We start from the raw sequence: 15541 nt of genomic DNA, 5'->3' as shown, positions 1-15541 counted from the left end.
GAAAGTCATGTCTAGTACAGTGAGGTATGAGCATGGCACAACAGAAATAGCCAACACTGCTTTATAAAGATAATTCTAGAACCACATTAATGAAGACAACACTAAAAGCAGTTTTGGGGCAAAGTGCTAAAAAAAACTATCAATCCACTGCTTTTACTTCAAATGTCTTGATAAATATGGACCTGCACACAATACCCTAGTGTTCAACCTTTTTTCCCATTACCATGCGCAGAAATATTACATAAATGTTTGACCCCATTAGTATTCTTACAGGGGAGGGCAGGTATCATTCGTCCCAAGGGTCAAGCCCAGCCAAGTGGCCCAGTAATACAGTAGCACATTTGGAACACCGTAACCAACTTAAATGCAATTATACAGTGTACAGTGGATATACACACCCCTGTTAAAATGCCAGGTTCTTGTGATGTTAAAGAATGAGACAAAGACAAATCATGTCAGAACTTTTTCCACCTTTAATGTGATCTATATTGTGAACAATTCAATTGCAAAACAAGCTGAAATCTTTGAGGGGGGAAAAAATAAAGAAAAACTCACAATAACCTGGTTGCATAAGTGTGCACACCCTCTTATAAATGGGGCTGTGGCTGTGTTCAGAATTAACCAATCACATTCAAACTCATATTAAATATAAGTCATTACACACCTGCCATCATTTAAAGTGACTCTGATGAATCACAAATAAAGTTCAGTTGCTCTAGTAGAATTTACCTGACATTTGCTTAGTTGCATCTCAGAGCATAAGCCATAGTCCGCAGAGAGCTTCCAAAGCATCAGAGGGATCTCATTGTTGAAATATATCAGTCAGGAGAAGGGTACAAAAGAATTTCCAAAGCATTAGATATACCATGGAACACAGTGAAGACAGTCATCAAGTGGAGACAATATGGCACAACAGAGACATTACCAAGAACTGGACGTTCCTCCACAATTGATGAAAAGACAAGAAGAAAACTGGTCAGGGAGGCTTACAAGAGGCCTACTGCAACATTAAAGGAACTGCAGGAATTTCTGGCACGTACTGACTGTGTAATACATGTGACAACAATCTCCCGTATTCTTCATTTGAATGGGCTATGGGGTAGGGTGGCAAGATGGAAGCCTTTTCTTACAAAGAAAATTGTCTGTTATGGTCTGATGAAACCAAGGTTGAACTTTTTGGTCATAATTCCAAAAGGTATGTTTGGTGCAAAAACAACACTGCACATGACCCAAAGAACACCATACCCACAGTGAAGCATGGTGGTGGCAGCATCATGCTTTGGGGCTGTTTTTCTTCAGCTGGAACCTGGGCCTTGGTCAGGGTGGAGGGAATTATGAACAGTTCCAAATACCAGGCAATTTTGGCACAAAACCTTCAGGGGTCCGTTAGGAAGCTGAAGAGGAAGTTCATCTTTCAGCACGACAACGACCCAAAGCACACATCCAAATCCACAAAAGCATGGCTTCACCAGAAGAAGATTAACGTTTTGGAATGGCCAAGCCAGAGCCCAGACCTGAATCCAATTGAACATCTGTGGGGTGATCTGAAGAGGGCTGTGCACAGGAGATGTTCTCGCAATCTGACAGATTTGGAACAATTTTGTAAAGAAGAGTGGGCAAATATTGCCACATCAAGATGTGCCATGCTAATAGACTCTTACCCAAAAAGACTGATTGCTGTAATAAAATCAAAAGGTGCTTCAACAAAGTATTAGTTTAAGGGTGTGCACACTTATGCAACCAGGTTATTGTGATTTTTTTTCCCCCTCAAAGATTTCAGCTTGTTTTGCAATTGAATTGTTCACGTTATAGGTCACATTAAAGGTGGAAAAAGTTCTGACATGATTTATCTTTGTCTCATTCTTTAAAATCACAAGAACCTGGCATTTTAACAGAGGTGTGTAGACATTTTATGTCCACTGTAGTTCTTGGTTTCGTAAGGGCATAGTGAGAGTCCAGGTGTGACCCACTGATGGGTTTCTTGCATGATCGCACCAATGCCACATAAGGTTAAGTACTAAACACATGTGCTACTTTAAAACCCTCTTAGCAAAGCAAAAAAGCAAACTAGTATCTTTACCGGTATGACGTCTGCCGTCACTTCCTGTTTGCTGAATCTGTAAACGATTACATGGGCAGAAACACCTGCCACACACAACATCCTGCTTTCTGGGCACCAAGAGATCATCTGAATGGCATACGGATCTTCATCTACAATATCTGTACTTGGTTTGTCATCTTTATTTCGAGATTTCTCAAAAACCTTGGCTGTCTTCAACTTGTAAAGGACTTGCAGTGTTACTGAAAAGAGACACACATAAAGCATAAGAGACATAGGGGTAACAAGAATAAGCCTAATATGATGAATCATTTTGAATATGAATAATGTGGAACAATAAGATACACACACATGCTCATGTGCAAGTGTTCCTTAAGCGGGCAGCCCAATTTGAAAATGCCTCATACAAAGTTCAATTGAGCATCTATGGTTCCTGAAGGCTGATTTCTTCTTTAAATCATTTTTAGCTCTGGAGTGCTCATCCTACCAGGCACCAGCTCGTGGCAAACAATATACCGTTTAATGCCCAAACTTTCCTCAGAAATATATATTTTTTAATCATGTTAGGAGTTTGTTATCTGCCAAGAACACTTAGATTGTTGCCATAGAAAAAGCACCCAAACATTTCTATGTTGCTTTTAGTGTGATTAAACCTTCAGAGGAAGGAGCTAAATACCAGATATATTAAGGTTTATCTGCACCACATGCTACAGAACTGAACTAGCATATTGTAGAACTGGAAAAAAACACCAAAAGAAGGCAGTTGCAATGAAATGGTCAAAAACAGTATTACAAATACAAGAACCATGGAATTAACAACCAACTTATTATTATGTAGGAGATATGCCACATGTAGTTTGTGATAAATTTGTTTTCTTGACAGTTTCCACACAGTTGACTTGATGACCTAACATTCCTTTAGCGTGCATATGCAAAATGCTATTTTCTTTTTTTATTTTAAAATATCCTGACTCAATACAATTAAAAATGACCAATTCCAAGTATTCATACATAAATATTACAGGGCTTGTAATAAGTAAACTTACTCGCCGAGGCATCCCAAAACTTAATTGATCCATCTGCATGACTGTGAAATAAAAAAAGAAGCCTCCATTAATAACCACTATACATATATGAATTACTGACATAAAGCATACACAAATAGAATCCATATGACAGAAATATATTTATTATATAAGGGAAAGAATTACATGTAGTTTCATGTGAACCCAATATGAATGTGAATATTTCACATAAAATTTTTGAGGTGGGACAGAAAATATTCACGTAAAATTACTTGCCCTTCTAGATTTGCCAAAAATAATAATAATATTTTTTTAAGTATAATGGTATATGGTAAAGCAATATGTTCGCAGGCGTTTGATTGTTTGAACATTTCTACTCCCTGGTTTCATTGTGCATTATGAAGGCCAACCCTGGTGTTTAGTGTATGCAAGGGAAGTTATATCAGCCCATTTGCCTGGGATGAGTAAGAAAACCAAGAGACATACCGTACTGGCTCGGATATAGGCCGCCCCTGTATATAGACCGCACCCTAAAAGTTTGGTGCTTTTTTAAAGAAAAGGTTTTTTTAATAGACATGCTGCCACTCTGTCCCCCCCCGAGATATGCTGCCACTCTGTCCCCCCCCAAGATATGCTGCCACTCTGTCCCCCCCCGAGATATGCTGCCACTGTCCTCCCCCCCGAGATATGCTGCCACTGTCCTCCCCCCGAGATATGCTGCCACTGTCCCCCCCCCCCCGAGATATGCTGCCACTGTCCCCCCCCCGAGATATGCTGCCACTCTGCCCCCCCCGACTTACCAGAGCAGACTCCCGGGTGTCTTGCAGGGCCGGCGTGGGACATCTGCTGAGTGCTGGCACCGGAAGTTGTATACGTGTATTGCGTAAATGTCCCCCGCCGGCCCCGCAAGACACCCGGGAGTCTGCTCTGGTGAGTCTTGGGGGGTAGAGGTAAAACGCATCGTGCGGACGTTCACCGGCAGCAGCGATGCGCGTAAACAACCTCCGCTGCCGGCACATCTGCACGATGCTGCCGGTGAACGTCTGCACGATGCGCTTAGACAACCTCCCGTGCCGGCACTCCCCCAGTGGGAAGTGCTGGCAGAGGAGGCTGTCTGAGCGTATCAGAGAGTCGGATACGGGTCCCCTGCACCGCTGCGGGGGATCTGTATCCTAAACATGCTGCCTGTCGGGCGCTAGACCCCGAATATAGGCCGCACCCCCACTTTAAAGACTTAAGGTGGGGGGAAAAAGTGCGGCCTATATTCGAGCCAATACGGTACATAGAAAACTGTCTTTTTTTGTATAACACAATATTGCGTGGACTAATAACATTTCAGTGCTATCACAGCACATTTATAAAGAATTGTGCCATTAAAATATGCTTTCTCTATTAACTGCCATCACTGACTAGCTAATGATAATATTATTATTGATGCTATTATTAATAATATTATTGATAAAATGCCACACAATATTGTACAAGTGGCAGGACTAAAAGTTAACATAAAATGAGAACAATTTACTTAAGGTTATTCTACGTACCCTGTGATAATTATTTCCGGATAGCTTTGTGTCCCTACTCCCCAGTTTCCGCCACTGATAGGCCATTCCTGAAAGAAACAATATAAGACAATTACACTTCATCCTGGCTGATTAGTATTTCTGAGGGAAAACAGCTTAATTATTAGGTACCTTTTTACTGTAACCTTGTCGCTTTTGTCTAGCGCCGACCGAGTAAAGTGCGGGAATGAGGTCCACGGGGCAATCAGCAAAGTATTCACAGCATGTAACAGGAGATTCGTGTATATTCAGAGGATAGGGGTTTTCAAATATAGGATATCTTAAAACAAAGACAGATGTTGACATTTATTCAATAAACTTTTAACAAGGCCATTCAAGAACTTCAAATACTACATCCCACAGTGTATTTTAAGTGCCGTACCAGGCTCTATCGGGCCCACCCTGTCCACCCACCCTCTTGTAGGCACTTACATGTCTTTCATTTCATGTAATACATTTCCAAAATAACTAACCCTTAAACATTACACAGGCCTTTTTTGTCCACATTGTCATCACCATTCTCTTTGTATGTGAATGATAGATTACCGAAAGCATGCAGTTATGAGCTTATTAGGTACCCTACCTCACTTATTGATAGATAAATATATATATATATATGTAAAACAAGTTTGACAACCAACACCGCATTATTTATAGAACACTTATCAGCTTCAGAGAAAAAACGTGTAACTTTCCAAATAAGAGTGTTCAAATTAACTCACTTTACAAGTAGAACAGTCAAGATGGCTGCTTGCTACTGTGCCTATTTCACATAAGAAACACTAGACTCCACTTCATTCAATATTCTTTCGAACATTCTTACCCATTTTGTGCAAGATCTATAACAACTAAATCTTTTTCTAGGAGGACGACCACAGCATAGGGTTCCTGGAAATCTGAAACATAAGATAAGAATAAAAACGTTTCAACGGTGCCACACACACTATGTCTTAAAAGGACATATTTTTCTATAGTAACTGAAAATTAGTTTAGTCATTTCAATGCCTTCTTCTTTTAGAAAGCCACAAAACATTTTGGTTAGTATATTGAGAAGCTTTGCTGAGGTCAAGCTCTGGGAAACCCCTAGAATGGAAACCGGTTATTCTTAGCTTTCCTCCGAGCTCCCAGGAGGTCCTATTGGTTATCTGCTGACAAACACGTGAAATTAAATATTTTTTCTGAGCTCATCCACTAGAAACGGGAATACAATCCCTAGATGACACTGCAGTTTCCTTTTAAGAGAAGGCAGAAAGTATTGATAGCTGGACGACAGCCACAGTGATTTGCAATAACAAATGGCCAGAATAAGTACATTACCAAAAGGAATTTTCTGGGGAACATTCAGAATGATAAAGAATGTCAATCCATAGCAATAGGTCAACCAGGCTGTAAACTTAATAGGGGTTGGAAAAGCAGCAGAAAGAAACCTAAATCTGATTCAACGGAGCCTCAGTTTCCAGCAGGAGAGAAGGATCTATACTAGAAAGCCTCATTTTCTTTAAATTTCTTTTTTTTTTTTGAACAGTTCAGTCACATTAAGAATCAAGTGTGGGTTCCTGTCATTGCTACAGAAAAGTGGTCTTTAGAAGATTTCTAGCACAATTTTAATTAAAAAACTTTTTGCTTTTACCAACTTTTACTTTTTACTTTTACTAAACTCTGTACACATGAACAGCCTACATATTCACTGTGGGTTTTTTTTTAAACTCTGAACACGATATTTTTTATTTCGAATATTTGCAGGACGATGATAAAAAAAGGTGAAGCACCTGTAACACTCACCATTAGAATATGGAGTTTCGCAAAGGGTTAGAAAATCCACAATAGAATAATCCATTTCCAAAACAGCTGTACTTTTACCATGCATGACCGTTAAGCATGGTCTTCTTCCAACTGTATCATATGCTAAGCCACCAGATAGTATAATAAAAGGCTCCCTGAAATTAAAAAAAACAAACGGTTATTGGGTAAAACATGCTATATTTTTACTTAGTAAAAGAGTAATGGACTGTGAGTTCCAAGATTAGGATCAAGCCTGAAAATATATCATCAGTTACAACTGTATTACTCAATCTATGTCTTATACTTAGTCATATGCTAAGTATTATTATAATAAAATAACATCGGCAGCCTTCAAGAACCAGAGATTGACACATTCGAATGTCATTAAAATGTAGCATCCATCAATGTCAACTTCCTTTACACAGGACTATACAGTAGACTTCTGCATTCGGATTCATACAAATTGCAAATTTACTAAATTTTGGTAAGAAGCCCCAAAAATGAGACCAGACCCCCCCATGAAATGATCAAAACATTTTTGCCAATTAGTTTTACTTTTTAAGCATTCTATTTATTCTGAAACAATTTGTCATAAAAACACCTGTAAATTTACCAGACTAAACTCACAATAAACAAACAACATGATTAAATATTTAAAATAAAAACACCTGGTTTCAAAGGGGAAAAAAGCATGTATGAAATACATAAAGCAAACTCAAGGCTAATTAAAATAAAACTGAAATTTGAATGGCCTCTGGCCAAATGCCTGGTGGGCTGCTGGTGTGCGGCTACCTGCTGGATATGCCCTGTCGCAATTGTCATCAGATGGTCACCTCGTCCATCACCAGCCCGGCCCTGGTGGACGTTGCCTTTAACTTGTTTTTTTTTTTTTATAGCAGTAGCTAGTGTTGGTTGTCATATTTGTTATCGCCAGTAACTAACACTTGAAGGAAATGCAGAATATGCCAAACAGATTTAGCTTTTTTAGACACACATCAATGTAAGTTTCTTATCACGCGTCACTTATCTAAAATAACTTTTAATGAACTATTAAGCTCAAATAACCAATGTTCTCGGTTCTTATACCATGCTATTCCCCTTGGCCCAGCTCATCCTCCCTGTTCCAATCTATGATTCCTGTCACACGTTCCCATCTCACTTTACTCACTTGTCACCAATTGTGGCTCTGCTGCGAAATGGCTTTTCATATGCCGTGCTATAATAAAGGCAATTTTACGCCTCGATAGCTAAATCATTATGTTGCACGTCGTGACAGCAAAGTAATATATCTATTTTTTTTTTAGTTTTATACATTTTGATTTGCAAACTTCTATAATATAATACTGCTCTAATAGTTTCTCACTAGTCATGGCACAATACAGACCACGAGAGCAGCTTTAAAAACCCCCCTAAAGGTTTAAGGATATTTAGAAAGTATTATATAGAGATACAGGATTATAATTATTTTTCAGGCTTGGTGATGCACATTTCTTTATGCAGAAGTCCTAAAAAGGAGAGACATCAAGGGGGAAAAAGAGATAGAAGGATCTGGATTATTCATATGGCTTACTATCACTGTCATTTATATTATATTTTATTTTCTTGAGTGCCAGCAGATTCTGTAGCACTATTTCAATAACAATAATATCAAAACTGACAATAACATTTAAACACGTAAATATATAAAAGAAGAAAATCAGATACAAGCTCTGCTCTCCTATAATCTATGGCCTCCAGTTGTGGTGGGAAAAGCCATATGGAATAACTGTGGATAGTGACATTAGATATTGAGATGATGACATGACTATGATTTCAGGAGTAACTGGCCGTCTGGCACACTGGGTGAATGCACCAACACCGCTCCAAATGCACCCATGGGCAGACTGGGCGCTCTAGTGTGCGGCTACCGGCTGGGTTTGCCCATAAAAACGTAACATGTGGCCTGTCATATCCAGCCATTGGCTGCACTTACGTCATTAGGCAGCCACCACCAGCCCTAAAATGCCTGGGCCACTTCGCTATCCCCAGTCCGGCCCTAGCAGGAGTGAATACTAGTCATAACTACTCTATGTTTGCTTCAATATATCAGCACGGTTTGCAAATTAGCAACACTTTTGTAAATTAAGATGAATTCAAGTAAATAAGAAAACTTTTTGTATTTTGGGAAGATACATTTAAACTCTCTCTTTTGAATGTAGATGTTCAATACCTAATTAAACATGTGTACTTCCTGAAATCAGGTACCATACATCCTCTAAATAAATCAATAAGTACGGGTTTGAAATGGCCTTAGAGAGCATGGACATTATGCAAGACCTTAGATGTCCTTGTATAAAATAATGGGACCTAATTACTGGAAAGCCATTAACCTAAATTTAGCATAAGGTTTTATTGATTGCAATACAGAGTTCACACTGAATTATAAAGCAATGATTCTTGCTTAATTTCAGAACCTCGTATGCTGCACACATCTACAACAAGACAAACAATGACCAAAATAATAAGAACACATTCTGTATTTAGATGCAAAGTATAGCATAGGAACAATGGTGTATATTTTGGTGCCTTTTCTGCAAAACCCGTCTCATAATTAACTTGATAAAGGTTCAAATAAAGCCTAGCCAGATTGATGTCCATCTGGGCCATTTAAAACAAAAAAGTGATCTCCACGCAAAATCCACTAGTTGGCAAGATGCACAACATGGCCAATAGCCCAACAGTTCCAATTCATCAATCTTTCATAAAAATATTAAGGCTTTTATTCAATAAAAAGCATAAAATATTAAACAATATTCTTCTAGTTTACAATACCTTTTACATTTGCTTTTTTTAATACAGCATTCTACTAATGTAAAAGGTGCTCTTAAAGGGTGTGAAACATGGTAATTAAACGTTATATTTCTGTCTCAATGGTCAATAACAGGACAACGTATGCTAGCAAGGGCGAGTAGGAGAGGACATCAGTGTTTATATATCGGAAAGACCTTCTTTAGCAACAAGAGAAGGGACATCATCGACAGCAGAGGAAGCCACCACTGAGCCACTGAAAGCTCATTTGACGCTACATGTTATGTTGTAGAGGTCATTAAAGTCTAAAAAATGTAAGGTATATGAGGGGAAATGCATGAGACCCATGAGAGGAGGGAAGCATATGAGACGGTAAGATGTTAGGTGGAGATTCTGGTTCTAACACCTTTTATAGCTGGTCAATCTTCATTGCACTGTCGCCTTTACCGAAAGGGTTAACACAGACTGCAACCAGCCTTACAGCTGCAGCATGAGCGTTAGAGTGAAGTAATTATAAGTTGTCTTAGCATTTGTCCTTCAAAATAAAACAGAACATTGTACTGATTGAAGTGTTACCATTCGTTGTATCCGATAATGATCTGTACAGAGAAGGGGGAGGACAAATCTATATAATATCTGACCTTGCCTGGGATGGAGATGTTTATCAGCATGTTGAAGCACGGAGTGTGTTAATTTCTAAGGTTGATAAGCAACTCATTGGATGGGTTTTTGAGTAAAATCTCATTTTAGGTATCCACGAGCACGACTACTGCATAGCTGTAACACCAGGAGAGGAAAATGGGACTTTGGGATCTTAGCCCCAAAGAGGGACTGTGCCTCCTGCAGAAGGGCACTGGGAATATATGTGTACATCATTTAAAAATTTTCTGTTAAAATGCCGTAAATCAGGCTAAAAAAGAAAACACGAAATTGGGGGTTATAACAAAGGACAACATTAATCAGGTGGCAACATCACGATCATTCTCTATAATGGAAGTAAATATTATAAGACACATTTAAGAATCGTTTACATTTCTGATTAGAATGATTTATGCCCATTATTATTTCTATTTTTGAAGGTAATAAAATATAATTTAATGTAGACTAAAAAAAAAAGAATTATTAGCTGTGTAAAACCCAGATGCTGCAAAGTCAAGGCAGCGATTCACAATATTAAATTATGCATAAGCCAAGATTCACTAGTATGATTCTATTTGTCTTGATTCTGTCTATTTTACTTGTTATAATACAAACTTTATTTCAACATAATAATGAAAGGCGAAACGGTATATTTCAAAGTAATAAGAGAATCGTATTGATCACAAGTCACAGATGGCAGAGTTTGAGATGTCTAAAATAATGAGAGCTGGGGCGCCGTAATGCTCCAATAAATGGCCAAGAGAGCAAATTGAGAATGTGATAAAAAAAAACCCACTGCAAATGCTATTCAAACATGACAAAAAGAAAATAATATAAAATTAGGTAATTACAGCAGGCAGCAAAGCATTGCAAGACCTAAAAACAGACACCATTAGCACACAAGGTCAAGACCTCTATGGCATTCACACACAGACATAGCGGAGTTAAAACTGTGTGCCGCTTGGACTATTTTTTCCAGATCTTTATTAAAAATCGCAATTGCTACTTCTGTAGCCTTTCTCGAAGCTCTTCTACAAACGCAAGGCAATTCTTGGTCTATAAATCAAGATCCAGACACATATGTCTAGCCTTGCAGTAAGTGTTTATTTCTATTCGATTTCTTGTATTCATGAATATTGTTTTTATTACAGAACTATCTAGAAACCCATCATGGCTGCTTGATCAACAATAAGGGAAAACAAACGAGAACAAGCCTCTGAATGAACAGTAATTAGAAAAGGTGGAATATCACAGGAAATTCTTGAGCTACAATACAGAACCTTTTTTATTCACCTAGAAACCTTGGCATCCCAAGCTAACGTGCACTGTGATACTGTATTCATTTGTTTCCCATAGCAACAGCAGAATAATTTACCATAAAGGTAAATAGTCCTCATAATAGATGACTATTTTATAATTTGTTGCCCTAGCTATAGATTCTGAAACATAATTAGAGATTTTTTGATGTCCATCAAAGAAAGTGGGTTTGAAGTTGTGTTTCCCCCCCTAGATGTCACTATTTCACTCCACCTGCAACTGTGTTTTGCTTGGATGAAAGCGTATGGGACGTAACCGAGGCATCTGTAGTGGCTGTGCGTGAAACCAGAGTGATTTTAATAGACATGACATCCTAGTAAATTAGTGCCTCAGTCAAATAAAACCGGATGCCTACTTTGAGTAAGTTTAGGGATACCACTTAGTGGAGTGTAACATGAATAGTCACAAAAAGGCCTCAGCGCTCCCTTCTTCACACTTTTAATCATCTACAATTCACTGTCTAAAGCTGTAGTGTAATCCCTGTGGCATCATGCTAGATGTGAGCTGTAAAGAGCAATAGCAGTAATGTCACTTTGCGTTCCTCTTTTAAGAGGGAGTACTGATAATGGCCATGTATGCAACTTTTCTGACAGTATAGTAGAACATTTTTTTCTCTGCTTCTACTTTCTGTAACATAGAGAACTAGAGGTAACGCAGACCCTGGGAGAAAACACCAGAGAAGACTATCTGCACAAGTAAGGCTCTATACAACTCTATGGTGTCTTTCATCAACAACTTGCTAGCATTCAGTAGTCAGTAGAACACAATCCTCTACACCACACTTCCTTTTCGCCTTCCACTTACTCATCACATACTTGCTTGTGACAAAGTATATTTTTGTATGACAAACAATCTAGCTCCTCCACATGCACAATCTTGACTATACCGATTCAACATCCCCCCTAATCCCATTAATGCTTAGCTGGGATGTTGGTAAAAAAGATGTCCTCACATTTAACCTTCACAGCTATTCTTCACCGCATTAGATATCAGTGACTGCATTAACCTAAATAGAATCTGAAAGCTCTATAAATGCATTCTGCTTTAATCAGTTTGCTGTGATAGCTGATTTAATGGGATCAGTGTTGGAAAAGGTTGAGTCCTTGAATTAGGAATATCTCTAAAGTACCAAAATCTGTAAAATTTTTGCCACTGTTAAAATTGTATAGATTTACAATGCACAGGGTGGTGGTTTTGCTTTAACTGGAAATAAAAAGGGACCCCTCTGCAGCTGAAATTATGTGACACCAAAATCTATTACTGAATCATTCTGAACGAGATCCATTGCATGCTGTCAATATTACAGTGGTGGCGCTACAAACACTCAACACATTTCCTCCAAGTAGTGCCTGTGAATCCTAAAAGGTAATCGCATACACCTGCTATTTCAAGTTTGGTTTATTAAAGGGACAATTTAATACCCCATCCAGCCTCACCAACAAGGAATGTATATTAAAGTACTTTAATGTGCAGACTTTGCCTGTAGAGAAGCTGCAAGCTCTGGAGCTGCACTCTACAGCGACCACCATTGTCCATTGTAAAGTGTTCCTTTACTTATACATTCTGCATGGTAGCTCCGAAGTAGTCAAGGGATTTATAAAGGTCTCTTTAGAGTAATCTATTCTACCAAAAGTCGGAAAACTAACAGGCTGTACATAATATAACAACAACGTTAGTCACTAATAACCTTCAGTTGAGTTGGGGTGAAATATTTCATTTTCACTGACATCACTGTGCACTGTAAAGGGCAAAACCTGTTGGGATTCTCCTGCTGCTTTAGTCAAAAACTAATTAAGAGGCATGTCTTAAGGTTTCCTGAAGAAGAAGCTATAGGGGGCAAGAAAAATCTAAATACCAGTATGTGGTCAACAAGAAACTTTTAAATGTAAACCCCTTTTAAATTTAGCAGAAAAACAAACATGGGTACAAAATAAACTAAAAAAAAAAGCAAGAAATAAAATGAAGAACAGCTCAATCCATTCACCGTTGCTAATGCCAGAAATCAAGTACATATCCATCAAAATCCTTTAGAGTTTGAACAAATGATACGTACTTCAATCAAGAGGCAATTATAATATAGTCTCATAATTATTAACACAATACATAATAAGCTAAGCAAATCCTTCAGACTGGAGGAGGAAATAAAACATTAGAAATATTGGCTTAAACAAGAACCCTGTGTAGACCTCTTCATCTAGCTGAGGCAAAAAAATATACCCAAGGTCAATATTATCAACATAACTGCAACTGCAAATGGTGTGAAGACAGAGATACCCAGGGGAGTTGATTTATTAGTTGATGTAAGTCTTTACCAATTTGGTTTTCATAAAGAAGCTTATAGTGGCGTGGACATGGAACAGGACGATGGGATTTAGGGAGACAGCAAAGATGGAATGCTAAGGGTTGCTGAACAGACTTTCATGTTATAGATTCACCCAATAATTCCTAGTTACTAAAGCATGCATGACACTGTTAAAGATATTTAAGGTATTAGAAGGATATCTAATATGTGGATTTCACACTGTTACTTGCTACTAAATTGTTTATGTATTTGTTCTAAATTAGAGAAAAGCTGTGAAATCAAGGTTATTCAAATTGGGGGTCTAGACCAAATACTGGATATTACAAGACACCTTACCTGGGTCTCATCTAGGCTCTCACCGCTCTGTACAATAGCATTTAAGTTGATTAATGTCTTCCAAATTTGTTTTAGGTGCCAGCCACTGTAGTACTGGGCTACTTGGCTGGGCTTGACCCATACGCCAAAAGTTACCTGCCCATCCCTGTATGCACAAGAGTGTATGTGATACTACTGCACTGGGTCCCTGGAAAACGAGTCTGAAGAACACTACTTTAGAAAGTAGGGTGGTTGAGTGGTTAAAAAGAATTCTGTAAGTTTTATTAATTTCAAAACCTGTTCTGTTTACAATGTTGTACAGATGGTTGGTGACAAAAAGTATCTATATCCTTTTTGCACAAGCACTATGGGAGAAATTGAAACAAATCACTCAAGGGGAAAATCTACCACTTCTTATCCTTCTGCAACCTGGAAAACAGGTTTCATGAGGTGAGAGAGTGAGGTGTGTTCTACGATTTATCTAATGTAGGGCACACCTTGATTATTTCAGAGTGAATGGTATTTTTGCTTAATGTAATATAATCTTGTTTACCATAGACATCTGGGGTTCTGACAACATTGGGGTGGAATGGATACTTTTATTTTTATCTTCTCAGGAAGAACAATATATTCAGTTTGCTGGTTCATAATGTTTCAGCCACACTTCATTGTGTGGACTCCACTACTCTATGCACACACAAAATAAAGCTTGTGATGATCCAAAAGAATCAATAGTGCTCACCCATATCTTGTTGTTTTGTATTCCACTTTAAGGATAGGCTTGCATGGCTCTGGCTTTTTACCATCTTTTATCTGTTTACCTGGAAGATAAAAAATACAATCAGTAAACCATCTAAGGAGAGCATCAGAGGGAACACACACACAGCACATTCATGGGAAACATTAACAATTACTATAAAGAAAAGGTTTTCCGGACAACGGTAATCCACTAATAATTCATTTTTTGAATGGGTACAATATAATACACAGACATTCCATTTGGTGGCAGCACAGTTTAGTGAGGCAACCACTGCTGGTGCCTAGACAAAAAGGTGCATTATTGTCATGGCCAAAGATCATAAACATCAGCATTGTAGATAGAAAGAGATCTGTATTTTACCCAGGTTGAATAAGAACCACATATATCAAACACTCTACATCAGCCTAGTATATTGCACACCTCCGTGTTCTTTTGATGATTACAATGGGTATATCATAATCTGTTTTTCTTACAACCAATGGTAATTAATAAGAAACAGCAATTAAAATCTTCATGCTGTGGGTACTTGATAGGAGAAATCTAGTATTAAAGCTAGTAAGGGATAAATTAAAAAGCTAAACATTAATAGTGCATAAAAACCTAAATATAAACATGGTAATCTTTAGACAGCATTAAAACACTAAAGCTAAAATAATGTTATCAAATAAAATATGTAAACACATTTTTTTTTACATTTAGAACCTTGTTTCCTTTTCTAAAAGGATAGCCATATCTCGTTTTTTTAAACGTAAAAGAAAATTGATATATAATAATTCAAGATCAATTTAAATGAGACATTTAAAGATTAGCAAACAAAATCAAATATTGTAAATGTATATGTTATATAACCATAATCCCTAGAAATCGATCCTGTTCTCTATAACTTCTGCTTTAAAGTGCCCATATAAGGAACAAATCATACAAATTTCACTCTAAAATTCGTATAAATGACAGTTTAAAAGTTTAGAAGAAAGAATGGCAATTCCATTTACC

The 15541-nt window shown here is 37.8% G+C and overlaps 1 protein-coding gene across 7 annotated transcripts in view; it reads right to left on the bottom strand.

Annotated features, from left to right (window-relative positions):
• The window catches only part of STXBP5 (syntaxin binding protein 5), a 144199-nt gene that overhangs the window by 22625 nt on the left and 106033 nt on the right, over positions 1-15541 (bottom strand). For all 7 annotated transcript variants that reach the window (XM_053461371.1, XM_053461373.1, XM_053461374.1 and 4 more), the window contains exons 9-15: positions 14531-14609; positions 6429-6583; positions 5470-5542; positions 4779-4926; positions 4629-4696; positions 3106-3146; positions 2081-2301 (exon numbers count right to left, since the gene is read on the bottom strand). In XM_053461371.1, the coding sequence (XP_053317346.1) occupies positions 2081-2301; positions 3106-3146; positions 4629-4696; positions 4779-4926; positions 5470-5542; positions 6429-6583; positions 14531-14609 (785 nt within the window). The remainder of the gene's footprint in view (positions 1-2080; positions 2302-3105; positions 3147-4628; positions 4697-4778; positions 4927-5469; positions 5543-6428; positions 6584-14530; positions 14610-15541) is intronic.

Source organism: Spea bombifrons, chromosome 3 (assembly GCF_027358695.1).
Source record: "Spea bombifrons isolate aSpeBom1 chromosome 3, aSpeBom1.2.pri, whole genome shotgun sequence".
Lineage (NCBI taxonomy): Eukaryota > Metazoa > Chordata > Amphibia > Anura > Pelobatidae > Spea > Spea bombifrons.
This window is presented reverse-complemented; position numbering and strand designations above follow the sequence as displayed.